The sequence below is a fragment of the Pararge aegeria genome, chromosome 1, assembly GCF_905163445.1.
Source record: "Pararge aegeria chromosome 1, ilParAegt1.1, whole genome shotgun sequence".
NCBI classification, from domain to species: Eukaryota; Metazoa; Arthropoda; class Insecta; order Lepidoptera; family Nymphalidae; genus Pararge; species Pararge aegeria.
The window spans coordinates 19,384,507-19,412,430 of NC_053180.1; the positions used below are offsets into that span (position 1 = coordinate 19,384,507).

The 27,924-nt window shown below is 36.0% G+C and overlaps 3 protein-coding genes across 5 annotated transcripts; 1 reads left to right on the top strand and 2 right to left on the bottom strand.

Annotated features, from left to right (window-relative positions):
- Positions 1-335: 335 nt before the first annotated feature.
- Positions 336-13,654, bottom strand: LOC120637552 (homocysteine-responsive endoplasmic reticulum-resident ubiquitin-like domain member 2 protein). The gene is made up of 4 exons (XM_039909380.1): positions 12,998-13,654; positions 6,733-7,172; positions 5,013-5,234; positions 336-1,681 (listed from the first exon to the last, which is right to left on the bottom strand). Exons 1-4 carry the CDS (start codon positions 13,130-13,132, stop codon positions 1,429-1,431), a joined length of 1,050 nt encoding a protein of 349 aa, XP_039765314.1. The 5' UTR covers positions 13,133-13,654; the 3' UTR covers positions 336-1,428.
- A 166-nt stretch (positions 13,655-13,820) lies between these two features.
- LOC120637557 (mediator of RNA polymerase II transcription subunit 20) lies at positions 13,821-17,491 on the top strand. 2 transcript variants are annotated; one of them, XM_039909395.1, is made up of 5 exons: positions 13,821-14,122; positions 14,304-14,446; positions 15,199-15,458; positions 15,999-16,124; positions 16,661-17,491. In XM_039909395.1, the coding sequence occupies exons 1-5, from the start codon at positions 14,109-14,111 to the stop codon at positions 16,871-16,873; spliced, it is 756 nt and encodes a 251-aa protein (XP_039765329.1). In that variant the 5' UTR covers positions 13,821-14,108; the 3' UTR covers positions 16,874-17,491. The 2 variants fall into 2 exon arrangements, with proteins under 2 accessions (XP_039765329.1, XP_039765334.1); XM_039909400.1 differs by lacking the exon at positions 15,999-16,124 and having other exon boundaries at positions 13,823-14,122.
- A 400-nt stretch (positions 17,492-17,891) lies between these two features.
- On the bottom strand, positions 17,892-27,809 carry LOC120637259. Of its 2 annotated transcripts, none has more exons than XM_039909006.1 (5): positions 27,599-27,809; positions 26,320-26,443; positions 23,087-23,795; positions 20,854-21,173; positions 17,892-20,127 (listed from the first exon to the last, which is right to left on the bottom strand). In XM_039909006.1, exons 2-5 carry the CDS (start codon positions 26,434-26,436, stop codon positions 20,011-20,013), a joined length of 1,263 nt encoding a protein of 420 aa, XP_039764940.1. In that variant the 5' UTR covers positions 26,437-26,443; positions 27,599-27,809; the 3' UTR covers positions 17,892-20,010. The 2 variants fall into 2 exon arrangements, with proteins under 2 accessions (XP_039764940.1, XP_039764950.1); XM_039909016.1 differs by lacking the exon at positions 27,599-27,809 and adding an exon at positions 27,287-27,319.
- Between the last annotated feature and the right edge of the window lie 115 nt (positions 27,810-27,924).

Here is a 27,924-nt window from a genome sequence, read left to right on the forward strand (position 1 = left end):
TCATCACAGTGCAATTTGTTATTTTTTTTTTTAAAACGATTATCTGTGACTCAAAAAGCCTATTACAATGTTTGAGCGTTCAGAATCTTTTTGCACATCTTTTATATATAAGTGAACATCATTTTTTACTTTTTTAAATATATTTTTAATATAGTGTTAATATTTACAGTGTCGCTACATTAAAATATTCCATAAACACTGGATTTTTATAAACTGGTAATATTTTACAAGGGAAACATTTATGCCCACATTACGTAACTTTAGAAATGAAAACCATCGATACCGAGAGATGAGCAATCTCATACTTGAACGTGGTGAGATTATGCATGCGTGGATAGAAATAGTAGCTGTCTAGTTATAAATGAGCACGCACTAAAGGTGACACCAAAATCAATGGCTGCCCATAAATCCTATTTATAAAGATTTCAGGCAATTTAGAGACCCAATATTAAAGCAAGCAAAGTGCATTCTAACACTTTTAAATTTTTTTTGACGTATAATAAAAATCGGACATTACAATCCGTTTTCACTAACGACGGGCAAGGTAATGCCTAAGTAACGCCTATTCAAAGAATGCAAAGAAGATTCCTAGGGATACATCTACCTTTCACCAATCGATTTTACGAACTTAGATATTATAATCTCGCTTGTCTATGGTTCTTGCCACAAGGTGTGGTGTGTTGTGTTTGTATTTATTTTTTATTTTAATTTTTTTTAAACTGTCAAGTGTAAGTTTACGAGTCCCCTAAACTTTAGGATTTTCTCTTATTAGACTATATTTTATAGACTTGTGACTTAGTGAATGAACAATTTTTATAGCCGATTTTTATAAGATGTTTTATGAGCTTCTTATTAAAATACTCTACAGTTTGAGATGCATGCACATAAAAAATACTATATGTTAACAGTCTCTTATCGAAACTATGAACATTTCGTTATTGAAAAAAACCAAGAAAACGTCTTTTTACAAATGGAATCAATGAGCAATTTTTTTTAACGGTTTCAGGCGCAAGTCTGTAGCTGTCATGTCGCCGTTTTATGCGAGAGATGCGGCATTTTTTATAGCCGCTTTTTGAGCTAGACATGCAACAAGAGCCAATAGTGATAGTTGATATATTATATCGTATTAAATACTGGAATCGATTTCAATACTTTATACAAAAGAATATAGATATCGGTAAGCAAATTCATAGACAATATAAACTGTCTATGACTCGGAATTCCAGTGATTTATGTAAGTGGCAATAATGGTGTCACTGGTGGTATAGTTTTGGATACTTAGATTTTTTACGGGATATATAAAAATCGCGAAAAAGATATCGTAATTTTTTTTAAATATCGAACACATCACTATTTTATCTACAAGCCTATTATGAGCCTCTTAGTAAAATACTAACCTGGTCTAACTCACACTTATAATAAAGGAATTCAGTTATTGGCTTCGGGTACTAACGAAGAAAAGAACGTCGTGAATATCATCCAGGTGACAGCGAGTAACGATTGCTGGTTGCCTTGAGCGTTATTTGGCGGTTCGTTGTTGGGACGAGCGGTTGGTTCGCGGTTCTGGTTCTCGTTATTCTGGGGTTGCTGGTTGCGACCCGGCTGGTTTGGCTGGTTCGGTTGGTTCGGTTGGTTGTTCCTCGGGTTCAAGTGCAGGTCGCGGAAGAAACCGATCTGGTGTCTGTGAAGGAATTGTTTTATTATGAAAGAGTCTTAACGAACCTATTGACATTTTGAGTACAAGTTACTTTACTGCAATCTCACCGGGTAAGTGATGATACAGTCGTAGATGCTAGCCAGCTAACCCGTTAGCAGTGGCAGAGCAGTTTTTAAACAGAGTACGCATAGTGCAGGAAAATGGTAGAAATGGCAATACCTACAAGTAATTTTTTTTTCTGGTGATGTCGTGGCTAGTTACCACCTTACCGACAAATACCCACCGCTAAGCGTTTTAGCGTTACGGTATAATATCGCGTAGAATCCGATTATACATAGAAATATTACTTTAGAGACAGTAGATAACGTACCTCTAGTACGTTATCTACTGACTAACGTTACACCGTAACGCTAATAGTTTTTTTAGTAAACCACTGACTTTTTACTTAAAGACATCAGATACAGCCCTAACAACACTAGCAAAATTAAAATCAAGTGACTATTGTCACTTTATTAGGTACGCGTCGCGTAGCTAAGGACTGTGCGCGTGTTGGCCTTTTATCTTCAGTAGAGTTTTCATAAGTAAACACTTTGACTGTTTTGAATTAGTTTGTATAGAAAAAAAATGATCTTCTTTTGATTTAATACATTTACAGCGTTTTCTTATGAAATATACTTATGCACCCGAACTTATTCAATAGTATCTCGTAATTCGGCTACACGTTGTAAAACTGTCATACCCCTTACCTAACCTAAAAGGTTAGCCCGTCACCACATTAGACTTTATAATCGCTTACCATAAGCTGTGATTGCAGTCAAGGGCTAACGTGTAGTGGAATTTAAAAAAAATATATGAACAGAATGAGTCGCGAAGCTGAAGTGGCAATGGGCGGGGCACATAGCTCGACGAACCGATGGACGTTAGGGTCCCAAGGTGTCGACCCCCAACCAGGTGGACATACGTCAAACCAGTCGGGGGGAGCCGTTGGAAACAAGCGACTCAGAATCTCGTAGTTTGGAACTGCATAGCATCGTAAAGATCTGCACCGTTGATGTCCCTTGGACTCGTACAAAGCGTTTTGCTTCCTAGTTCCTAATTCGCACCGCAAAGATCTGGAACGCCTTTCCGGCTGCCGTCCGCTACCTATAATTTGTGTACCTTTAAATCAAGAGTGAATATCCTAGACAAGCGCGCTCCATCTTAGCAAGCAAGCAAGCGCCGCATCATAACTTTTTCAAATTCAAATTTTCTTTATTCATATAGGCCTGTCACAGGCACTTTATGAACATGTTCATACATATATGTTGTTCACGCCGTTCATCACACTCGACGCTAGATGGCGTCATACGGACTATAGTGACAAAACAATGATCATAATAAGTGACATTTGACATATGATATCTGACAGATGCTATTGGCAGTGTTCGTTTTACCAGAAAACTCGTTTTTTGACTTCGAATCAGACTCAGGAAGCGAAGCTGACTTACAAAGGCAAACACCGAAAACCAGAGCCGATGTAATAGTATCTCAATATTTTGCTGAAGAAGATCGAACTTTTGAAGTTCTAGATCGTTATCACGAAAAAAAAACAATATTCTGTAAATATAACACACCAATATCCGCATCGGTAGAACGCGTTTTTTCTGACGCCACAATGATAAATTTGCGAAAGTCAAGCAGACACTGACAATATGTTAGGAGAAAGAGTAGTGATGAACTAATATAAGGACGTAAGAATCATAAAGCTGTAAATACCTGCTAATTGAAAGCAAACACATATTTGATTTTAACAAATTATTCCTTGTTTTATTTTTATTCATTAATCGAATAACGAATGAAATTATTTATTCGTTATTCGAATGATTTTTCTTCGAATAAATGAAATTATTTATTATTCATGAATAAAGAACGTAACAAATTATTCATTCGTTATTCGTCATTCGAATACATTTTGCCCAACTCTGCATGGAGGATATGCTATGATGATGAACTATTTGAGATCACGGTATTGGATTGTGGGGTTAAAACAATTGGTGAAGAAATGTGTTCGCCAATGTATCACTTGCATTCGACACAACTCATCTGGGAATCCTCACCTCAGATGGGAAACTTACCTGAGGTGCGAGTCAACCCAGGACGACCCTTTAAATGCTCTGGGGTCGATTATGCAGGTCGAATCCAAATTCGGACGTCTAAAGGAAGAGAACATAGGCCGTAAAAAGGCTATATTTGCTTTTTCATATGCATGAAGACAAAAGCATTTCATTTAGAAGCGGTGAGTGACTTGACGTCTTCAGGTTTCCTGTCAGCTTTCAGAAGATTCATGTCTCGACGGGGAAAGTGCGCTGAAATCTGGAGCGACAACGGTGAAACTTTGTAGGAGCTGCCAGAGAGCTAGTAGACTCATGCTGAATCAAGCCAAGAGTGATTTCGGTCGAGAAGTTGCAGAATTGTTAGCCAATGATGGAACTTCTTGGCATTTTTTCCACCTCGGGCTCCAAACTTTGGAGGTCTTTGGGAGGCAGGTATTAAATCTGTCAAAACACATTTGGCCAAAATAATTGGAAGTTCAACCTTAACTTTCGAACAAATGAGTACATTGTCGTCACAAATCGCACCTGGTACAAAGAATGACATAGCACTTCTGGAAACGTTGGTCTGCAGAATATTTACACACTCTTCAACAGCGTCACAAATGTTACACAAAGAGCGATCCACCCAAGCCAGGAAATCTTGTTATAATTAAAGAGTAGGACACGCCACCAGCTAAGTGGCCAATGGCAAGGATAGTGCAACTACACCCTGGACAGGATGACATTGTCCGCGTGGCGACAATAAGAACAAAGACATCTAAACTGAAACCACTAACAAAGTTGGTCTCGTTGCCAACTGAAGGTGTTTTATCTTAAAGAACAGAGTTCTTGGCGGGCGGCATGTTCACGCCGTTCATCACACTCGACGCTAGATGGCATCATACTGACAATAGTGACAAGACAATGATCATAATAAGTGACATTTGACAATGTTCGTTTTAGTTCAGTTGCTGGTAATGAGTCAGTATTTTTTCGAGTCGGTTACAATTTTGAACATTAAGAACAATTCCGAGTGCAAAGACATTATTAATTATTACTATACATTTTTCACGGGTAACTATAGTGTAGTTTTCATATGTTTTCATAATTGTAAGGGGTAATAATAATTGTGATAACTTCGTTCGCCAACTTAAACCTAAAGCTACGAGGGTTGGGTATATTGCGGGTGCGATTCAAGCGCTAGTCTATAGGCCTATGTCATGCAGCGGGCGGCAATCGGTCGAAGTGCTGTAAAAGTGTAGTATAAACAAGCGTGTGCTCACAAGTAGCCGGCCGCGGCTAGCAGCACGACGAGCAGCAGGCGCGCCGGGCTGCCGTAGAGCCAGAACAGCGACAGCAGTATGCCGCAGCGGGAGGCCAAGTACAGGATGTCGAGCCAGTCGTGCGCCGGCCCGTCCTCCGGCTCGGCCTCGGGCGCGGCGGCCGGGGGCGGGGGCGCCGCCGCGGGGGGCGGGGTCGGCTGCGTCTCCGCCAGGGTCTGGCGCCTGCGTTTGAGGTTACTCTATTATTCCACCCGCTGTTCTGTTTTTGCATGCTTCCTGCGGTAACGGTACATTTTCCCGGGATAAAAAGCAGCCTGTGTGTTAATCCAGGGCAAATTCAAAATTTCTTTATTATCAAAATTACGTTTCGTTTTATAAAAATCTTTCAATGTAAAAAGTTTCCTCGTTTAAAAAACAAAATGTATAAATAAGAGTAACACTTGACCACAGAATAAGCACTTGACAATTGGTTCAATCGCTCAGCGCGCAGAACCAATAAACCAAAACAAAGAAGAAATTTCTTTAGTCATGTAGGCCTATCACATGCACTTATGAAGCGTTCATACATATGTATATGTTAACATAATTGTTAGGGGAAGGTGATAACTTCGTTCGCCAACTTAAACAAAAGCTACGAGGGTTCGAAACGCGCCCTGGTCTAAGAAGAGCTCACAACAAACTTAGCCGGGTAATTTTTTTTTTTTGTTATTGCCATCTCACAGTAAATTTATATGTTATAGCAATTCACTCCAAGCTTTTTTATCATTTAAGTAATCCTTAACGTTATAATAGGATTTTATAACGTTAGGGATTACGTTTTATAAAAACTAAGGCTACTTTTTATAAAAACTAATCGTTAGGGATTACGTTATATAAAAACTAATCGTTCCAAAATTCAGTCAAATTGGTCGAGTAGTTTTTACGTGAAGAGTAACAAACATTCACCCATCCATCCAGCCTTACAAACTTTCGCATTTATAATATTATTAAGAAAGCAGGATAATGAAGGGGTTCCCAAAATGTTAAAACTAAAGGCACACTCACAACTTTATATATTGGTCACGGCGCCCACGCCTTAACCTAGCTTAGTTGCCTTAACTAGCGAGTTAGGCAGATAGGCACAAAAAAAGACCATCACTTTTTTAATTAAAGAAACCTTTTTTTCGGTTACACTAAGACAACTGCTCTAAATGCCTGTCAGATTAGTATCCTATTTAAAAATAAAAGTATAACTGTGGTTATAGTATACTTAAGATAACATAATAACACCAAGTGCAAAAATAAGTATTCCTTGAGACAAAAACACATAAACATGACGCTTCCGAGATATACGCTATCAAGTCGTTTGAGTACCTACTATAGAAATGCAAATGGAATCTTATCCTTGGTTTAAAACAGTAATAATTAGGTACAGTCGAGTGAAAAATAAAAAATCGAAAACGATGACCTGAGGAGAGGAGTTTTACAAAAGCAGGTCGAATTCGAGTAGGTGTTCATATGTTCAATGTTAAATAAACATAAGACTATTATGTTCGTCAGCAGATGGCATTTTTCTAGAACATTTAAGTGCCTTAACATAACATTCACAAGAATGTATTATGAATATTATGTATGAAATAATGAAGTAATCTTATCGGCGAATGTGTGAACTTTGTATCAACATTCAACGTCAACGTTACGGTATGTGAAAATATTTAAATGTAATCGAAACGTTACTTACATATTATTATACTGTTGCATATACTGGATATATGCCTGCTGCACCATAAGCACGTGATTTGCCATGGAAGCTGGGTCATTTGGTACTGGAAGGTACGCCTCTCCAAGATTGTAGTTTGGATATGGGGGTACCCTCCCGTAGTTATTCAAGTATGAATTAAGGTAATTCTGCATTTCAACTGTGTGGTTCTGGTCATTTTGCCTCGTCTCTGGCCGTGACGTCGGCGTTTCCGCTGGAGGTGGGACGTTCTCAGTGACGTGTCTTTGGCGTAAGCCGTCAGTTTTAGGTAGTTCTTGCTTTTGTTCCATCATCTTCTTGTTGGAGCAAACTAGGTGCATAGTATGCGCGATCTGATTATCGTAGTCCCTCAGAACATCCTTGAGTATTGTTTTGTCGTCTAAAAGTTGTCCGGAGTATATTATTTTCTGTTCATCTTCTTTCTGGAACGATCAAAATTAATTTTATCAAGGTATTTGTTTTTGCAAGTACAAGGAAATTTTCAAAGAACACTCTTTTTCGATTTCGTACTTCTGTTTCCCCGCGGTACAGAGGTGTTTTTACGTGCTAAAAAGTAACTTATGTGTACGGTAATAAGGATCATGATCGGTGGTTGCTTATAAAAAATATGTGAAAACCACATAACGAAAGAAGTTTTTCTTGGAAGAAAAATATTGTGCGGACTCTACATAAAACCAAACTGTTGAATCCGCTGAATCAAATTCTTGCCCTTATCGTGGGATAACGGCAACAATTTGGTTCAACTGTTCATGCCCAAATAATTAACAATGAAACATTAATTTTCCCCTTTACCTTTATTTTGTATATTTATTTATATGTAAAATAATATTTAATCAATTATCAATGAAAAATGATTTAAAAATTACTACCGTCACTTTTTGTTCTCCAACCCAATCAAATGAAGAATAAATATATAAGAAATTATTTTATGACATGACTGCTACCTAGCTGGGTGACCTTTGATCTAAACGTTGAAGACCCCAATCGGTTTACGAACGGATGGTACTAAATTATAGTTCCGAGTGTTCTAGATTGATGTAACACGTGTGACGACGAGTCAAGTTTAATCAGTAGGCATGTTATGATCTCTCTCACATATACAACGTGTAACGGAATTACGATATACTGTTCAAGGGTGCATAAGTATATTTCATAAGGAATCGCCCTGTAAAAATATTAAATCAAAAGACGCGTATTTATTTTTCCCTACAAACTAATTCAAATATTCTTAGCGCTTACTTATGACATCCCTATTGAAGGAAAAAGACCGACACGTGTATTGTACCTACGCTACGCGACGCGTACCTTTTACTTTTGCATGTGATGTCAGGGCTTTATCTGATTTATTTCAGTAAAAACTAAGGCAATGGCTTACTACGACTATTAGCGTTTCGGTTACACAGATAAGTTTCAAGGACAGTGAATAATGAACCTCTAAAGCCTCCGAAGTATGAATTCGGTTTTCATTTACACGTTGTATACCTAGGATAATATAATTTAACCTAAACCCCATAAAAATTATTGTTGTTATTTTGTTTCATTTTGATGATGTTCCTACAAAATTAGAAGACAAAGCAATTACTATTGTAAATATTTATTTGTCAAGTATTTTTTATATATTTCCTCATCACATGACCTCTACAATATTACCTGTTTCCAGTTGTGTAACGCGGAGGTTCATTAAATTTAACAATACATTTTACGGCTGTATGCGATTTATTTCAACAATTCCATATCAGCGGTTATAGTTCTGAGTGTTCTAGGCATGAAATAACAATGGTACGAACTAATTAATTAATCAGTTTTCATCCAACTATAACACCCTACGATAGCAATTTTATAGTTCTTTGTAGGTAACTATTAGTTTTTTTAGTAATAATTGACGGACCAGTTCGCAAGTCATGTAAGGAGCACGTCCCACCAATGCCTCCCTGTGCCCTTTAGCCTGAGGCGTAGGTGTTAAGCTTCACGTGTCTGAAACTACACCGGCACCTGGCCGCACAGCAATGCTGCTTGACGGCAGAAATAAGCATAACGTTATTACTTTCCCGGACTTGCTCTGTCACTATAAACCTCTGCTACTCCTAAAAGTAAACATGTTACTATTTAATTTAGTATTTAGAACTTAATTTATAGATTTAGCGTGTCGTATCCCAGGGAATATGTCTATGTAATTAATAAATCAGATATGAAAGGATCCGTAGAAGACCAGTTTTTCGGCTTAACAAACAAAAGGCAATAGCTCGAGCCGATTGTCCGGGTTCCGAAGTGACCCATCGGAGAAAGCCGTGTCGTGATAACAACTAAGATATGTCTTTGCATCGTCCATGTCACATACAAGACTGTGTTGCATCGAAAATGCACTCATATGTCATGAAGTCATGAAGATTGTCTATATGTCATGAAGATTGACTGTGAATCAAATATAATTTTAATAATTTCTTGAAATTAATAAAATAAGAATTATTAACACAAAATATAGATTGATAGATGAACACTATTGCACAGAAATTCATCACAAACACAAATGAGATACAATAATATTTTTTTAAAAACATAAGTAAGCAAAGGAGGTCTTTTCTGTCATCATATCAAGATACAGTTATAATTACTTTGGACGGCCCATTGGCGCAGTGGGCAGCGACCCTGCTTTCTGAGTCCAAGGCTGTGGGTTCGATTCTCCCAATTGGACAATGTTTGGGTGATGACATGAATGTTTTTCAATGTCTGGGTGTTTATCTATATATTATAAGTATTTATGTATATTATTCGTAAAATTATTCATCAGTTATGTTACCCATAACACAAGCTACGCTTACTTTGGGGCTAGTTGGTGATTGTTGTAATATATTTATTTATTTAGTTCATCTATTTATTAAATATTATTTTTATTTATTAATTATATATATTATTTGTATTTATTAATTATACTATTTAATTTTTATCTTTTTGTGTACACTAGTTTATGTATTAGCATGTAGTTATTCGCATGTATGTATTTTAATATTAATTGTACCACCAGCAGTCTATTCTCCTCTTCTTTTTTTTTTTTTTTTTTCTAATTCTAAGGTTGCCTGGCAGAGATCGCTATTAAGCGATAAGGCCGCCTTTTGTATTACTACTTCTTTCGATATGTTTCTGTTTTTGTTATATTTTAAATATGTTAATGTTGTGGTATACAAATAAAGAGTTTAATAATAATAAATAAATCTAACACCTGGAATATCCTACTAGGAAGCAAAAAGGCAACAAATAACAAAATCTGAGCTATTATTAGTATCCTCTAAGTCATTATCAAATAACAATTGAAGTTTCTCAGCCTGTTTACTTAGTTAATGCCCTGTTTTACTCTCATTCAAGAGACGTCGGCTTGTACCCAATAAACATTAACTAGGCTGGTGATAATGAACATTAAATAACTTTTGATTTTTAAGTACGAATAACACGCTGATAACGGTACCAGCATATTTATACAGATGTTGTTATTGACATTTTAATATTCAATGAGATACATGAACTAAATGTAATTTATTGCAAATTTTGCGTTTTTTGTTTTACGGGCAAAGTTATCATTACCTGATTTTACCATTAATAGTTTAGGTGATATTTTAGATTTTTTATTCAAAACTTACAATTTTAAACTGTTTAAACTGTATAACTACATGCGTTTGGCGTGAGATTAGTTTTTATTAGTTCTATATTCCTGGACATCTCTAAGCCCATTTGAATGCGGTAACTTAAAATATAGTGCATGAGACTTCAAAAATTAGCCTAAGTTTTAGGGTTCCGCACCAACTTGCGCTTGACTGCAATCACACCTCATGCGAAGTGATTATGCAGCCTAAGGCGGTGCGCGCTTGCTTAAATTGCCTATTCCCTCTTGATTTGAAGGTACTGGGGAAAATGGAAGCTGGAAGGGCATTCCAAATCAGAAGAAGCAAAGCGCTTCGTACGCGTCCGTGGTATATCAACCACGTAGGGATGCAGATCTTTACGGTGCCTCGCGGTTCGATGGTAAAAAGGTGAGTGGGGAACTAGATCATACAGTTCTTGAGCATACTCTCCAAAATATATTTGCTGCGCCTCTGCCGGACTGACCAGGCTGTTTCTCATCAAACCGTGACAGTTAAGACGTTTGAAATTTTCAGAGATGCTTTGCTTTGATGATCTTTTCTGTTGCCGCAACGAAAAAAACAGAACAAAATAAATATTTAAGAGGGGCTCACATACAACAGACATATTTTTTTTGCAGTTTTTGTAAATAATTATACGGAACCCTCGTGCGCGAGTACAACTCGCATTTGGGCAGTTTTTAGTCTTTATGCCGTGTGAACACGTTGGCATAGGCCTGTAATCGCAGTTTTGATTTTCGAGTTTGGTGAATTCGGGATCTTGCAATATCTTTACTTATTGGTCTGCTTTGATGTGAATGTCATGCCGTGTGGTGAGGACAGATTATATATATACAGTATCACCACCCCACCTGTTCCCACGGGATCCATACTAGGCGACAAAGGGAAAATAACTGAGAATGGACAGCAGCATCCCCTGAGCTACTACTAATATCCACTGAGATCACCAATCTGTCTGCCTAGCTAGGTGATTATGGGCAAATCCTCTCATTGGGACAGGTCTATAGTCTACGAGTGAACTGTTGTGGGATATTGATGATGACAGGCTTATATGCGACTAGTAGCTTCCACCAAGAAGTGAAGACCAAGACAAAGTGATAGCTTAGCCTAGTGGTTACAGTCATTGGTCATCCAATAAAACTAAACAAAAACAAATAAAAATTTGATTTAAATTTGCGTAATAATTACTTTTCAGAAACTATTTTGATTATTGGGTTAATAAACATTTTAAGATATTAACAAATTGCACAAAAGTAGCCTTGGATTTTCTGTATCAACATTAAGCGTGAAGTATCAGTAAATGACAAATAAATTAAACAATGATGGACAGTCTCTTTATTTTGCAAGATGCGAAAATTGTGTAAGCAAATTATCCAGCCATGAAAAACTACTTTTTTGTTTAAAAACTATAACATAATAGTTTGGAACCCAATAATCAAATTGGAATAGTAATTTCACTTTTGCAGTATATATCACACATATAAACCATCTACCATAAAAGATATTTTTCTTTTGTATTTATTTATGCTAAAAAATAACTGCTTCCTATTATTATTATGCCCATTGAATGATAACACAACCAGAACATTTACTTTTTAAATTAATTAAATAGTAATTTTTCTATTTCACCTAAACCAATATTGCTGGGTTTTCGCAGGCAGATAGAGGGGTCCTCTTACAAACTTGGTAACCATTACTTTTTTTTACACACAAGACATTGAACAAGTACCTTGTGCCAAGTTGGTACAGATAAAAGCCATAAACAAGTATTGAATCAGTTATTTGGTCAAGAAGGAAGAGAATTGAAGTTAAGTTGGAAAAAGGAAAACAGAAATTGAATTGAAACCCTTAGTTAATCAATATAATTAGAGTCAGCTTTACAGCTCACACTTTATAAGGTTTCTTTTGTACCTTTGAGAATGGTTAGTTATATCTGTTTACTACATTCCAAAGTTATTATCTGTGGTTCTATGTAATTTAGGATAAAATCACCAGTACATGTGATTTAACAATGTTGCACAGTTGGGACAGTGACTGTACAATAGAGTTATGGTACGGGCACTGTTGCTGATATTACATTACAAAGTAGGCTATCTATGTAAAATATTGAATATTTAATATTTCACAAACTATCAAGAGAAAAATGTTGTAAAAGATGTTAGTTTTGATGTAAACAACTACAGACTGAGAGCTTTCTGGTATTTTTTATTTAACCCTGTACTCTCATGGCTTCATCATCAAGCAAATCCTTGTTTCACCCCTACTCCTAGCTAAGATAGTAATGAACAAACGAAATTGCGTCAGTCGAACACGGCAAGCCTACATAGGCAGGAGAAATAAATTATGTCCCCTAGACTAGTGTTGAGTGGTGACTAGTACTATGTGACAAGAGATAAAATTAATGTTTCCACCTGCCAAATCATGGCAATAGGCGATAGGAATTTACCCCTGCTTATTACATTTTGGATATTAGTTCCATACGCGAGCCAATGCTCGGAGAGTTGATAAACTGTGGGAGAGCATAACATTTTACCCTTTCCCCGGGATGAAAAATGTCTCATGCCCATGCTAACCGGGAGGGATCCATTCCCTCAGAAAAGATCCTAGAAATTTACCGGTTTGCTTGGGTATACCACGGAGAGATGTCCCTTTAATTGCTTCACGGTCCAGGACGTCTGGCACTCTATGTTTTGGTCCTCGATCTGCTGGTTTGGTGCCTTCACAATCAATGTCACGTTATCTCCTATCATTTTTGATCATCCAATTATATATGAGAACACTGTTAGATAATACTATATTAGCTATATATCTTTATCAGTTATAATTATGACGCACACTATTCACAAGTAATTTCACAAATGTTTCGCTGATACTTTTAATAGGTCTATCTGTTTTAGTAGCCGAATAATGTCTAATTGAACGTAAATAAATAGAATCCATAAAATACGTATAGAATAATAGCAGACACCCCGCGCACTTGTCAATTTGCCATACAATAATTAAAAATATCTGTCCGTTGCCTATTGGTCCAGCAATGTCGGTGTATTTGAAAATGTCTGTTTTCTTCGTCTTAAATTATTTCCTACTATTGGTGTATTTTATAATACTGATGAATTCCTGTACTGCCATTGGTTGACCGCCGTTGTCTGTGACTATAGAAGCTAGTACGTTCTCAAAATATTTAAAAATGAGAATTTGAGAAATATGTTTTTCTGTTATGCCGCTCTAGGATCGCGCAAGAAGCCACAGACTGGCCGCTAAACGAGTGTGGAGTCGATTCACGTATTCTTCGCGCTTCGTCGAGCATGCACCGCGTTCGTCCGTCGTCGCGTGCCTTTATTTCACGCGCGAGTGTGGCTCATACATAGCTGCAGCGTGGTGACAGCTGTCTAAAACTAAAACTGGTTGATTGTTTTTTTTATATATTATTTGGTCTATGGTTGTTATCACTTCATCGTTCGTGATTCGTGAATCGTGATGTCAAAATAAATATTACCTTTGGATTGTTGTTTGTTGTTGAATTTCTAAATTTTCTTTGAAAACCTGTTTTAAAACTCACTAGAACCGATAAATCGCTGTAATAGTAGTAGTAAATAAGAAAATGAATTTTACTGCATCCATTACAGATTCACATATCTAATGGAGAAACAGCAAATATAACCTAACCTGCACAAATCTTGTTTTTGATTATTATAAGACTGATATTAACTATATTTTAATTATAAAATGGGTGTCACGATGTAAGTTTATATATTTTTTAATACAATAAATATATATAACTCGTTTTACAATATAACACAATTCTTATGATGTTTCTCTACAACCGGCTTGTAGAATCCAAAAGCATTCTGCGTCAATAAGCTTAGTCTTTAAATATTTTTCTAGAAATTTATTACGTTTATTATAACGGTATTGTATTAGTTTACAGCATTATCCAGTCCCTGAGAATAAAACGGGAACTTATGTGATTGATTTGCTCACTAAGCGTTTACTGGCACTAGGGGCCACCCAACAGGGACAATTTCTAGTTGATTGTGAGAGCTACCTCTCGCTTCCTCAAATGGGTAAGTTTGGAGACCTACTAGTTCTGTTCTTGATCTTAACTAACAAATACACAAGTTATAACACTACTTTAAAAGATGATATAAAAAATCCTATTACATTATCCTCTTCTAGTGCCATCTTTCATTGGTCTGCTATGTTTAAGCCAACTTATATTATATAATAAATACAGTCAAACCTGGATAAGCGAGAGTTCAAGGGAGCACAATCTCATTCTCGCTTATAGAGGTTTCTCACTAACCCGAGTTTCTCGCTAATGCAGGTACATGGGTAGCGTTTCTCTCTTATAGAGGTACGCAGCAATAACAAGACATATTCATGCACTATGTAATTTTATTTTATTTAGAACTTATTTACATTTAAAAAAATCCGTCAATTTTGTTTGGGTTTCTGTTTTTCTATTTTGAATGTTTTTCTCTAACTCATAAATTTTGTCGAAAATTGCTTGCTCAACTGTCGCTTATAGAGGTATAGATAAGTAGCAGTCTCACTTCAGAGGTCCGTGAGGGAATAACGACTCTCTCTTACAAAGGTTTCTGTTTCTTTCTAATAGAGGTTTTGGGAGCTTAAAATCACGGGTCCTGGCTATTACTCTCACTTATAGAATTTTCTTACTTATCCAGTTCTCACTTACCCAGGTTTGACTGTAATTATAAAAACCATCACCTATTGAAGGTTGACAAGGTAAACAGGACTGGAATCAAGAAAGAAAAAAGTTAAGTTTAAAATTGAATCTTGTTATTTCTTTGTCAAGGTCCAACCAAAACAGTGCACGTCTTACACAACTCGGAACAACCTGCATCAGTTTTCTCAATACTAGAGAGTGGTTCAAAGAACATCCATGTGGTAGCAGACAGTTTGTTTGACCTGCTGATGATGAAGCTAAGCAACATTTACACATCCAAGAAGCAGACTAAGATGGAGAGTAAGGGAACCAGACTGGAGCTGGGAGACTTCTGTGTGAAGCTTGGCTCTGTTACAATGAACCAGAGTTTTAAGGGAGTGCTGGTTGAGGTTAGTTCTATATTATACATTACTAGCGTACCCGGCCCGCTTGGCCGGGCTAGATTTTGCTTTATTGTATTTAAACAATTTTTTAAACTTTACAGGATTTACTCGCCAGGTCAATCCGCAGATTCCCTGAAAGTTTCATTGAAATCGGTCCAGTCGTTTAGGAGCCTATACGGAACATACCCACACACTTTCTCTTTTATATATTGCAAAAGAAGTGGTTATATGGGTGGCTATCTTCATAACATGTGTTCATAGTTTTAACAGTAGTACTTTACTCACTTTGTTACATTGTACTTCAGTATGTTCCATACTTCAAAAGGAATAGAACTTCAATACCGAATCAAACTGTTAACTAGGGGAAAAATTGAATGCTGTGCTTGTGCTGCGTGTGCTTTTGAGAACATATTTAGATGTTTGTTTGGGCTTGATCTGTGTGATATTAACCTTTAAGAGAAGAGATTTGTTAACTAAAAGTTAGCAAACCACTTTGTGCTACAACTACTAAGGACAGTGTTATAGTTGCGCTATAATTCTTTGTAGGTTGAGTATCGACCTTGTGTTATGGCGAATGCAGTATGGGGTCTTCTCCGTGAATTCCTTCAGGGTTTGTTAGGACCCTCTGTGCCCGTACAGCCTCCGCAGCACTTCCTGAGCAGAATGAATGAGGTCTACACCCCTATAGACACAATATACCAATATCTAGAACACTTTAGTGCTTTTAGGAAATCAACCGGACTTAGAAGTGCAGTTTAAATGCAGCGGTGTTTACTATAATAAAAATCAATGAATCAATGGAAGCATTGGTATATGATTGTGTGATTGATAGACTAGCGCAAGGTCGATTTATTGCCATTTGATGTATTTAATTAAACCTACTTATGGACGATCATGCAGTATCACACCTATGCGGTCGAAGTAGAATACCGTTCGTGCATGATTGTTTTTGCTTGCAGTCATTTTCAAGAAATATTCAGATTTATACATTTTGGTGTAACCTGTTTTGGGAATGACCGTCATATTTAAGCCATACCCCTAATTGTAAGGGACGCTTAAATTCAATTGAAAGCATTGATAAGCAAGATATACTAGTTTATACAAATGGGTACAATGTCATTTTTGCCTATAAAGAGCAATTGATTGCAGACGTCAATGGTATTCAGCATCGATGCGTGTAGGTGTTATAACATACAAATTCTTTGTAGGTTGAATATCGACCTTGCGTAATGGCGAACGCAGTGGGGGGTCTCCTGCGGGAATTCCTCCAGGGTCTGCTGGGGCCCTCGGTGCCTGTACAACCTCCGCAGCACTTCCTGGGTATAATGAACGAGATCTACACGCCCGTTGACACCATATACCAATACCTAGAACACTTCAGTGCTTTTAGGAAAACAACAGGACTTAGAAGTGCGGTTTAAGTGCGTTTGTTTCTTATTCATAAGTTGTTTTTTTTGGGAATATTGTGAAAAATCTTAAGAGATTATTCATAACCTAGATACGACAGCAACTTTTGCAAGTAAGGTATAGTTCGATTCAAACATGTCGTCGCGGAAGTTAGGTTCGCGCAGGCAGACAACATCACCGTCGCGTCTCGCTGACTGGCTGATACCGAATATTGAATTCTGCGCATCGAAACGTACGAAGTACGGGAAGTCGTAAAGTTTGATTCAAACTATATTTAGTTGATAAGGTTAGCTGGTTCCCGAAGCATGTTTAAGCTTTGGTCCCGATAAATCTGGATCATTATCTGATACGTTAATTTTATGTTATATTAGGTTAATTACCTTTTTCTTTTGAAGTTATACTTCTTTTGGCGCGTTAGGGAAAAATGATGAAAGTAAATTTTTACGATGCGCGCGCACACCTTCATAAAAAACCGACACCCTGAAGGTAGCTATAAGGTGCAATGTCTACGGGCTCATACCGGTGATTTAATTGATTCAATTGTAGAAAAATGGCAAATTTTACGTTGACTGAAACTTGGTTGTCCGATAATGAATCTTTTAGCTTTCTAGATTTAATTATGTTTAATATGTCCATTTCTTTATTAAATGATAATGCGTTATAATAAAACTTTTATGTATTAAATACCTTTTTTCTACAACGTAGAATTAGGCGAAAGATAAAAATATTAAAAAAGATTTTTATCTTCTTACGCCAAAGAAGTATAACTTATAACGGGTGTACATAAGTACAAACACGTTTGAAATGTGGGGAAATCATAAATATTTTGCTTAAGATTTCAAACTGAAAGGAAAATATTCTACCGACTTCAAAATATTATAAAGGCACGATGTTTGTAATTTTACTTATTTTTATTAAAATATATTAAGTAAGCCGTGAATTGAAGTAGGTATAATATATTCCAAATAATAATTTGTTAGCTAAAATAAATTTTAAAGATAAGTATAAAGTATTGATAAATTTAAATACAAACATTTCGAATTAATTTTTGTTTTATTTTGTTTGTGATTATTACAACATCCTTTCTATCAGACTGCCTTGCTAGTATAAGAAAATGTTTAATTATACATTAACTGAAAGTTTACATTTATGTCTCGGTTATTCATAATAAACAATTTTGTCATAACAGTCATTTGGATTTTAAAAGTCAGTCTTAAAAGTTACTTTACTATGAAAGTACAATTGATTTCTTTTATAACTTTATTTTTAAATTTAATTTATAGTGTTAAGTTTCTACTCATTTCAATTTCAGTGAAAGTTAAACTTATATATATTATTATATAGCCTCATACTAATAAAGTCCTTGTTTAAGCTAACTGTCAGCCTACAAACTGTTGTTTATGCTTCAAATAACTGACAAAGTGGACATATGCGGGACATTCCTTAAGTATGTTTAAAATATTATTAAAACAGAAGACTCGTATCAATATCTATTTTTGTTTACCATTATTATAGTTAAAAATTTAGAATTTTTTTTATCTATTTAAAATTTTAAAAATCTTAACTTTTGTCTCTGTTCCTCGGCATTAAAGTAAATATACACGGTCGAGCATAAAAGTGCACTAAATCTCACAAGATATCTTTTACCAGAAATTAACACTTGGGTTTACTCTTTTTAAGAATGCTAAAAACAGCACATAGTGATTCCGGACAATAAAATTTGTATAAAGTCAACGATTAATTATTAATACAATATAAACATAGTAATACATTTTAATATCTTCATAATTAACGTAATGACATAATTCTTTATAATAATTAATTCTTCTATTAAAATAAAAAATAAAAATTGATTATCTACTAATACTAGCTTTTACCCGTGATTATTTCGCGTAGATTACATTTTTTAGGTTATAAAGAGGTGCTTGTGTTATAATCCTTTTCCTGTCTCTTTGCGTAAAAAACATGTTTATATATTTTTTTTTTATTTCATTACAAGTTAGCCCTTGACTGCAATCACACCACTGCTATCGATTAAAAATTAAAAAAAAAGCTAGATATATTGAAATTTTAAAACAGAACTAAACATCTATATTGCGTATTATACGTAGTAAACGATATAGATGAACACTTGACCACAGAATAAGCACTTGACAATGGTTCAATCGCTCAGCGCGCAGAACCAATAAACCAAAAAGAAGAAGAACGATATAGATAAATTCAAACCTACAAACATCCACAGTAAAATTATTTTTTTTGCTTCATATCCGTATTATACTATGGCTTTTTGAAATCACGGGATTCAGCTAACAAATTACCTTTCTACATACATAATCCAAATCCACTGGGCCAGCGTGGTGGACTACGGCCCTAACACCTTCTCATTGTGGGAGGAGACCCGTGCCCTGTAGTGGACCGGTAATGGGTTGATATGATGATGATGACAAACATACTATGTCACATTGAGTAATAATGTACTATAAGCTAGAGCAGTCATGTCCAGTAAACTCACGCGCACGCTATGGCCACGAGTTTGGCAAAAGCATTGCAGAATAATGATTTCGGCCTTTTTCGAATACATTGAACATACATCCGATTGATTTATAGGTATTGTACTGTAGCAGTACTGGTTTCAGGTATGAAACTTAGCAAACCCTTTTTTGTAATGTGATAATATCTAATGCCCTTTGATACTCCCTTTAAAGAACATCTGCTAGTATTAATCTTTAACTAAAAAACACTAATGATAGGCCTCTTCGAGGGATTTCCCCGTGTCGTCTGGCGACAGTGTCAGGAGTAACTCATACAGGGGGAATACCTGGGCAGTGGGAAAGATGCATCGTTCATTCGCTTGCTCGAAGTCAATACATTATTGATTATTATCTTTATATATATATATATATATATTTCTTGTGTGCGTGAACTCCTCCTAGACCACTGGACCGATTTAAATGAATTTTTTGGCATACGTTTGGGTGGCACCCTGGATGGTAAAACTTTTTTGCCAGTTAAGTAAAACCATAATATGGAAGGAAATCGCACTGTTTCTTTTGCCGCGAACTGCATAGTTACAATTGTCACTTGCAGCCCAATGGGCCACAAGGCGGTTTGCGACGACTCTAGCACATAGTACATTATTGCCCAAGGGTTATTATATGTAGCCCCGGTCTACGCAATGCACGACATTGTTGGCCTCCCGCAGCCGACCCTCCTTGGTCTTGAACGGTGGTATTTGCCAGAAGTCCTCGATGTTCAACTTCTTATCGCCCTGTACAAAAAAAAAATAATGCATGAGGTTACAGCTCAGAGTCAAGTGGTTACAGCTTCGGCCTCCTTTTGTGATCGAGTTCGATCGCCGGCACGCACCTAAAACATCTCGGAGTTATGTGCGTTCTTTAAGACATTTAAAACGCACTTGCTTCAACTGTGAAGGAAAACATCGAGAGCAAACCTGCATGCCTGAGAGTTCCTGATAACGTTATCAAAGGTACCTATGTGAAGTCTACTACCTAAACCCTCATCATTCTTTGACGGCCGATTGGCGCAGTTTGTAGCGCTCCTGCTTTCTGAGGCCAAGGCCGTGGGTTCGATTCCCGCAACAGGAAAATGTTTGTGTGATGACCATGAAAATTTTTCAGTGTCTGGGTGTTTATCTGTGTATTATAAGTATTTATGTATATTATTTATAAAAAAATATTCTAGTCATCTTAGTACCCAAAACATAAGTTATCTTAGCTACGCTTACATTGGGGATAGATGGCGATGTGTAGATTGTAGTAATATATTTATTTATTTATTTATATTCCGAGAGAAGCTCCGTGCTCTGCAGAGGTCCGGCAATGTCGATGTCAAAGTCAATTTTTTCTTTATTTAGTCGTAAATAAATTAATACTGAATTTTGAAAAGTCTACAAAATTTGATCGTTTTGATGATAGGAACTACAAGGCCAAATCAAAAATAAAAAAAGCATTTCTTTGAGAACACAAACACCAACCTCCATATTCATATTGACAGCGTCTTCCGGTGCTAGCACAATAAACGGCGTGGACTCGAAGCTGAAAGCCAGCCCGAAGTAGGAGTACTTCTTAACTTCCTCCATGAACGTCTCCCGAGAGTACACCCGGTCGGGGTCGGTTCCCAACTCCCTTATCCGTGCAGACAGTACCTCGTAGTAATACTGGAGGAGTTCATCGTAGTACTTCTCCCTCAACACTTGGTCCGTGCAAGCGTATATGAAGAATACCACATCTAATACCGGACTAGCGCATCTCGTTAGCTGGAAGTCGATGATCTTAGCGTCCACCGGACGATTGCCTTGAATATAAAAAAAGATAAAAAATTAATAAATTAACGGATACATTTAAAGAAGTTTAAATAATGACTGTGCATAGTCAGTACAGATTTGAAAATTTAATGTATGTCCATAAAAATATAACAAAATTTAAAAAGAAAAGGCACTGTCACAAAATAAATATTAGAAGCAAAAGTAAACTGGCTGTGCAGTTTACTGGGCTACATTAAATTGATAATTCATTCAATGGCAATGGTTTATTTTTTTATAACAAATAACCGAATGAAATCTTTGAGATTTCTCTCAATAAGTTCAAAGTTTATATAAAACGTAAGCTTACAGAATAATCCTATTATGGTGTTAAGGAACACTTAAACGATAAAAAAGCTTAGGCGTTAATGGCTCTAACTTCATAGCTTGATATTAATTTTCTGTGAGATGGTGATTAAAAAAAAACCCGGCTAAGTTAGTTGTGGGCTCTTCTTAGACCAGGACGCGTTTGGAACCCTCGTAGCTTTAGGTTTAAGTTGGCGAACGAAGTTATCACCATCCCCATAAAATTATGTAAACATATATGTATGAACGCTTCATAAGTGCCTGTGATTTGAATGTGTCTACTATAACTAAAAATTTCTTAGTTTTGCAGAAATTCAAGGTTTTGTTGATATAAACTGCAAATTATAGATAAAAAAATATTTCCCGCGAAAACGCTCGCCGGGTGTCATGGCCGCACTCGTGATATACGCAAATCGTAGCCTTAGTAAGTCCATGTTCTATAGCTAAAGATTATTGACTTTTGTATTAATAACAAAAAACTTATACTTCGAGATACTTCGAAACCACCATATATTTGATATACGCAGATATTTTCGAAGTTCAAGCGGTATAAAAATTCTACGTTATAGTTTTGAATTCTATGTTTCACCTGTCATGGGGGATCGTTAAATTTTACAGATTTATATATGATGTAGTATTATATTAATTTACTAGCGGACCCCAGCGCCATCTGTCGGGCTGATTTGTGGATCTAAACCATCCAGGGTGCCACCCAAACGCATACCAAAAATTCATTCAAATCGGTCCAGCCGTTTAGGAGTTCAGTGACATACACACGCACACAAGAAATATATATACGAGTATGAATATTTAAGTAATTAAATATTTATTTCATAGGTATATGTATATATGCACTAGCTAATTAATTTCTGTATTTGTTTTCTTGCGATTGGTTGCCTGAAAGAAATCGCTATGAGGCGATAAGGCCGCCAAATTGTATCCGTTGTTTTGTTATACTTTTTTTTTATGTCCTTTTTGTGGTGTGCAATAAAAGTATATACAAGTGTCTCGGGGACTAATATTATAGTGGTTTTTAGTTATTCTTATTTTAGTTCTTGGACACTCATTACGGCGACCACTAGGTTTTAGTGAGGCACACACTATAGTCACCTTTAAAAAACGTGTGAAGAATCACTATTTGTCTATTTCCGTCTAGCATTGATAGGATTTATCAGTTATGTATACCTTTGTATACCATTGTATACCTTTTATGTTAGAGGATCAACGGCTATGCATGTATTTATTTATGTATTGTTAGTAGTATATTTATATGTTTTACTGTATCTAATTAATGTACCTACTACCATGCATCTACCGATTTTCTAATTGTAACGCCTTTTGTTTGTTAGTTGGAAGAGATCGCTATGTAGCGATAAGGCCGCCAAATTGTACCTTTCTTCTTTTGTATATTTTTTTTTGTTTTTTTTTCTGGTTTGTTTAATTCATTCATACAACGCCAAAATTACCTAAAGCCTTTGAAGACAAAAACTAATGCATAGCGGCCAGTCCGCTGGTCCTTGGAGGTCGGTGTTAGAATCACCTTGGAAAGAATTGAAGCAAGTCCAACTCACTTAAAGATGGTTATAGTTTTAATAACTACCTTCATATTTAAACAGGAAATTGTTCGTCCACGAATCGCCATGAGACATAACTGCATTGCTTTTATCCCTTACAGCTCTAATCATGTCTTCATACCGCTCCGGTACAGCAAACTTCTTGACTTTCTCCAAATATATGGAATTCGGGTATTCCTTTTCTACAGCGTCGATTGCAATACCACAAATCCTTTTCCAGAACCTCTTATACCAATCCCAGAGTCTAGGATCGTAGTATGTATCGAACACTGCGTCGCTCAACCTGTTCAGCAATTTGGGGTTTTGGTCCCTCATTGCGAAGGATATGGCATGAAATTGTGCCAAAGTTTTCATTGTGACCTTGCAGTGATCGTAGTCTATTCCCTCTTGGCGCAAAGTATGGGTGCCGAAACCCTCTACGTTTGCATCTTCAAGGCATATAACGTCATTCAGTCCATCACTGTACGCTAGGAACAATTTCGTGAACCCCGTAAAAGGGTCTGCAATATTTTTGGTTGCCTGAAATTCTAGTAGTTTCGGAATGACTTTTTGGTAGAAGTTGATCTCGTTTCTGAAGAATTCATCGCTTCGGTATGTGAGACGCCTGCACACGTTCTTGGGTATGTTCTTGAGGACGACTTGTACAAGTTTTGACGTTCCTTTGGCATCGCCGTAGATTTTGATTCGTATAACTTCGCTCAAATACGAGTCGCCTTTTCCTGTGTCACCGACGTACTGAAGAACATGAAATAAATAATTCTATAAATAAAAAAATTCCATTCTTGATTATGGGCCTCATAAGAAGGCTCAGTCACTCAGCGGGCGGTAGAGAGAGCTCTTTTAGCAGTATCTCTACGTGATCAACTCAGAAATGTGGAGATCCGTAGGAGAACTAGAGTAATCGACATAGCTGAGCGAGTCGCGAAGCTAAAGTGGCAATGGCCGGGGCACATAGCTTGGAGAACCGATGGACGTTGTGGTTAACGACGGTGGCGACCCCGCATAGGTAAACGCAGCGTACGGACGTACGCAGCGTAGGTCGTAGCAGTGGACGGACTAGAGCCGGCAATTCAAATTCAAAAGTCATCAAGTAGGCCTAATATAAGTCTTTTGAAACGTCAAGTCTGTCTGTAGTGACTCTACCTCCGGTTCGGAAGGCAGATTCTACCGAGAAGAAGCCAGCAAGAAACTCAGCAGTTGCTCTTTTCCAACCTAAACAATTTACATGTTACATTTTAACATTCATTTTTCTATCTTGTGAGATATGAAAGCGGAGCCGGATGCTTCCAAGCAACCTTGTCATTAAATGACAGCAAATTCATGAAATGACAGCAAATTGACCGACTCATTGTACATTTTAACCGAATTCCTTAAAAGGGAGAAGGTTATCAAAGAGAAAGAGAGTGTCCGAAAGTCAACCTGAACTCTTCATAAAATGACAGCAAATCAACCTAGATTGCTGCAATTGCATAAATATACATTGTTTCCGCAATCGTATAACATAACATCACGTCTGTACCTTTGAAAAGGTTAGGCAGATGTTTTCAGTAGGTAGGGTAAACCCACATTTCCTATCAAAGTTAGTAGTAGTTGGTCGGTATAACATTTCTTTAGAAGTCGGTTCCTGTATAGTTTTCAATTCCACTACAAGTCAGCCATAATACTTTACAATAACTACAAATTTTTGTCATTGTCTTAATTGGGATTCTCGTTTGTAATCAATTGTAGGATTTTATGTAAAGCCACTGTTAAATTTGGCTTTCCAACGAAATTTAGATTTTATAAGTCGTGAATCCTTCTTCCGCTGTTGTTCTATTTGTAATCTCTTTTCTGTTTGATCTTCACTTTCACATGCACGCTGAGCTTTCATATACTTCGATTTAGAGGTTATTATATTCAATTGAGACATTTTTAACTACAACGGTTAAGGTGCTTCATAAGGATGAAGGTCTGTGTCGCTATTGTTCTCAGTTCTCACTTTCTTTTTTTGTCAATAATTTATGGTACGACTATGGAGGGTAGAGGTAAGGAGAGTCATCTGTGTATATGAAAAAGTGTCGTCAAAATGTATTAAATTAGGATGGCGCCACATTTGCATCAGAGTAACTCTTAAAAGAAGCGCCAAATATAAATATTGTTAGAGTAGGCTTGAAAAATAAACAAGGAAGTAAGGTTATATTTACCACAATATTTTGTACAACGTAAGTTGTTGAAATTCTCAATAATTAACTACTTTAGTCGACAATGACATTAAATTTTTTAACTCGGCATACTTCAATTCATCTACGATTGCTACATTCATACCATACCCTGTGCATCCACCAGAGCCATTGTGGAGGATTTTTGAACTGTTATTTAGCGCAACAACTGGACACTTTTTCAACTTTTCTCCCATATAAGATGACTCTCCTTACCTCTACCCTCCATAGGTAGGGTAGAGCATAGACGCAACCAAATAAAGAAAAGTAGCGAAATTTATGCAATTTTGAACCTTATGAAAAAAAGACGGTTAATTGTTCGTTGGTTGTGGTTGTGAACAATATTTTAGGTTATAAAAAATTAACAAAATGCCAAAACAAAAAAATTAACAAATTTCTTAATTATAAACAATACATATTTTAGTCAGAAGGATGAGTAAATTACCTAGAGGTATATATAATTGTGTAATAAAACCAGCTGTTGCTCACAGTTCATCTGCATTTATTACAGTTTTTTACATATACTGATGCGATGCTAGAACCGTTTTTTTTCTGGGATATTAAGTAGCCCTTGTTACTCACCGTACAACAAACTCTATGCCAAAAATCAAGCCAATGGGTTACTTAGTAAGGGTGTGAAGGAAGAGCAAACAAACAAACACTTTTGCATTTATAGATTTAGTAAAGATTTTAGAAACAATAAACAAACAAACTTTTGATGGAGTCTCCTAACTGTGACATATTTGCAGATCACTGGAATAAATTACTATGCCAGTTACTTCAGTTTTCTGAAAGAATGTAACTAGGTAGTACTTTAATTTTATTTAAATTATCTATGTGGTTTTTATATTTATAAATTTTTTATCTGTTTTCTTTTTATTGTTGTCACCATTAATATTAGTATTTCTTTCTTTTCTATTTTTTGTACCCTAATTTTAAATAAATACATATTGTTCATGTAGTTCATAAGTATAATGAGAATAATAGTGTAATCGTAAATTAGTGTTAGTGGATTAGTTAGTACTAAATAATGAATAGATAAATAAATAAAATAAAATTACCTCCCAGTGTGTAAAAGTGACTGGTTCCTTAAACCAGTCTGTGAGGGCCTCACTGAGTAACTCATTGGTAAGAGCAGGAGATACTTGTAGCAACGATTTGAAATCTTCTGCAGCCATTTAGTCACTGAAAAAATAAAAATCAATTTAATTTTCAACAATAATAACAATGGTTATATAATAAAATAGGCAGCTTATAAATAAATAAATAAATTTACTACAAAAATACGAACCTCGCCATCTAGCCCTAAAATAAGTGTAGCTACAACTCTTAGTAGATGACTGATGACTATTTTTAGGAATAATATACATAAATACTAATAATTTACACATAAACACCAAGGTAATGAAATATAACATATAGTAAAATCTCTTTAAAATATTTACACATGTTTTTTGCAATGTTCCACCACAGAACAGCAAGACACAGTGAGCAGTGACATCCTTATGTGGTTGATATTCCATTAACACGCTCAAAACGTTTTTTATCCACATTTCTGTTACATGCTGGTAAGATGTTTAACACCCTCCTGGCAACTGTGTTTCCTGCCATGTATAATTTGAGTACCGTCAAGGCAAGAATGAATAGGTTTTTTCTAGGCAAGCATGCTCCAATCTGGACCTCGTCATTGCTTTCGAACAAAAATGATTGTCATCAAACGCTAGCCTAGCGTTATAAAAAAAAAAGTGTGATAACAGCAATATTCATACCAACTCTGGGACACCTTGCATACCATTAGATGGCATGTAAATATTCTGCATATAGTGAAATTAATATTGCCTGTGTGTGGGGCATATTTAAGATGTCATGGAGTATTGGTAAAAATATTGTCAATATTTATATTGTCACTATTATTGAGAGTATGCGGTCAGCCTTTAGTTGTACCATTAATAAATTAACCAAAAACAATACTAGAACTTTAGTTCACAATAGAAAGTAATGATAATATTGCAATTATGTTACCACCACCTCTTGGCCAAGTCTGTACAAAGCAGAACACTGAATTACTTAAAGCGCTTATTTTTATTTTAAATAGATTATTTTTGTTATCAACGTAGAAAATAATTTTTAAACCTTTGTAATTTTTATATGATAAGGTACAGAGTGGTATAACCTACGTTTATGTTATTCAAACTTTATTATACGGTAGATATGATTAAAAGATATTAAATAATGATTGAAGATCATAATCTGTATAAAGTGCACTTATTAATCAAGTGATCGGACTAAATATTACGAGTGTTTTGTTTTTTATTATAAAGTTTTCAATTGTATACGTACGTATTTAGATAAATTTCCAGCAAACGCACTGAAAACCACTGTAAGCCACTGTAAATATTTGAATATAACACCTCAACGCTTAATTTAAGCTTAGCTTTTATAACTAGGCGTAAAAAATATTCAAAATTTAAATAATAGCACAAATTTAAAATGACACGGTTCACACCGCAAATAAGAAAACCCTACTAAACACTGAAATTGCCAAGGGACTTGACATTTCTACAGACTTCTCAACTTTGTTAGGTTATATCTACACGTCATAATTGACAACAATGTTCAACATCCGCCTAAAGGCATTCCAAAGACAGTTCCTACCAAAATAGAAA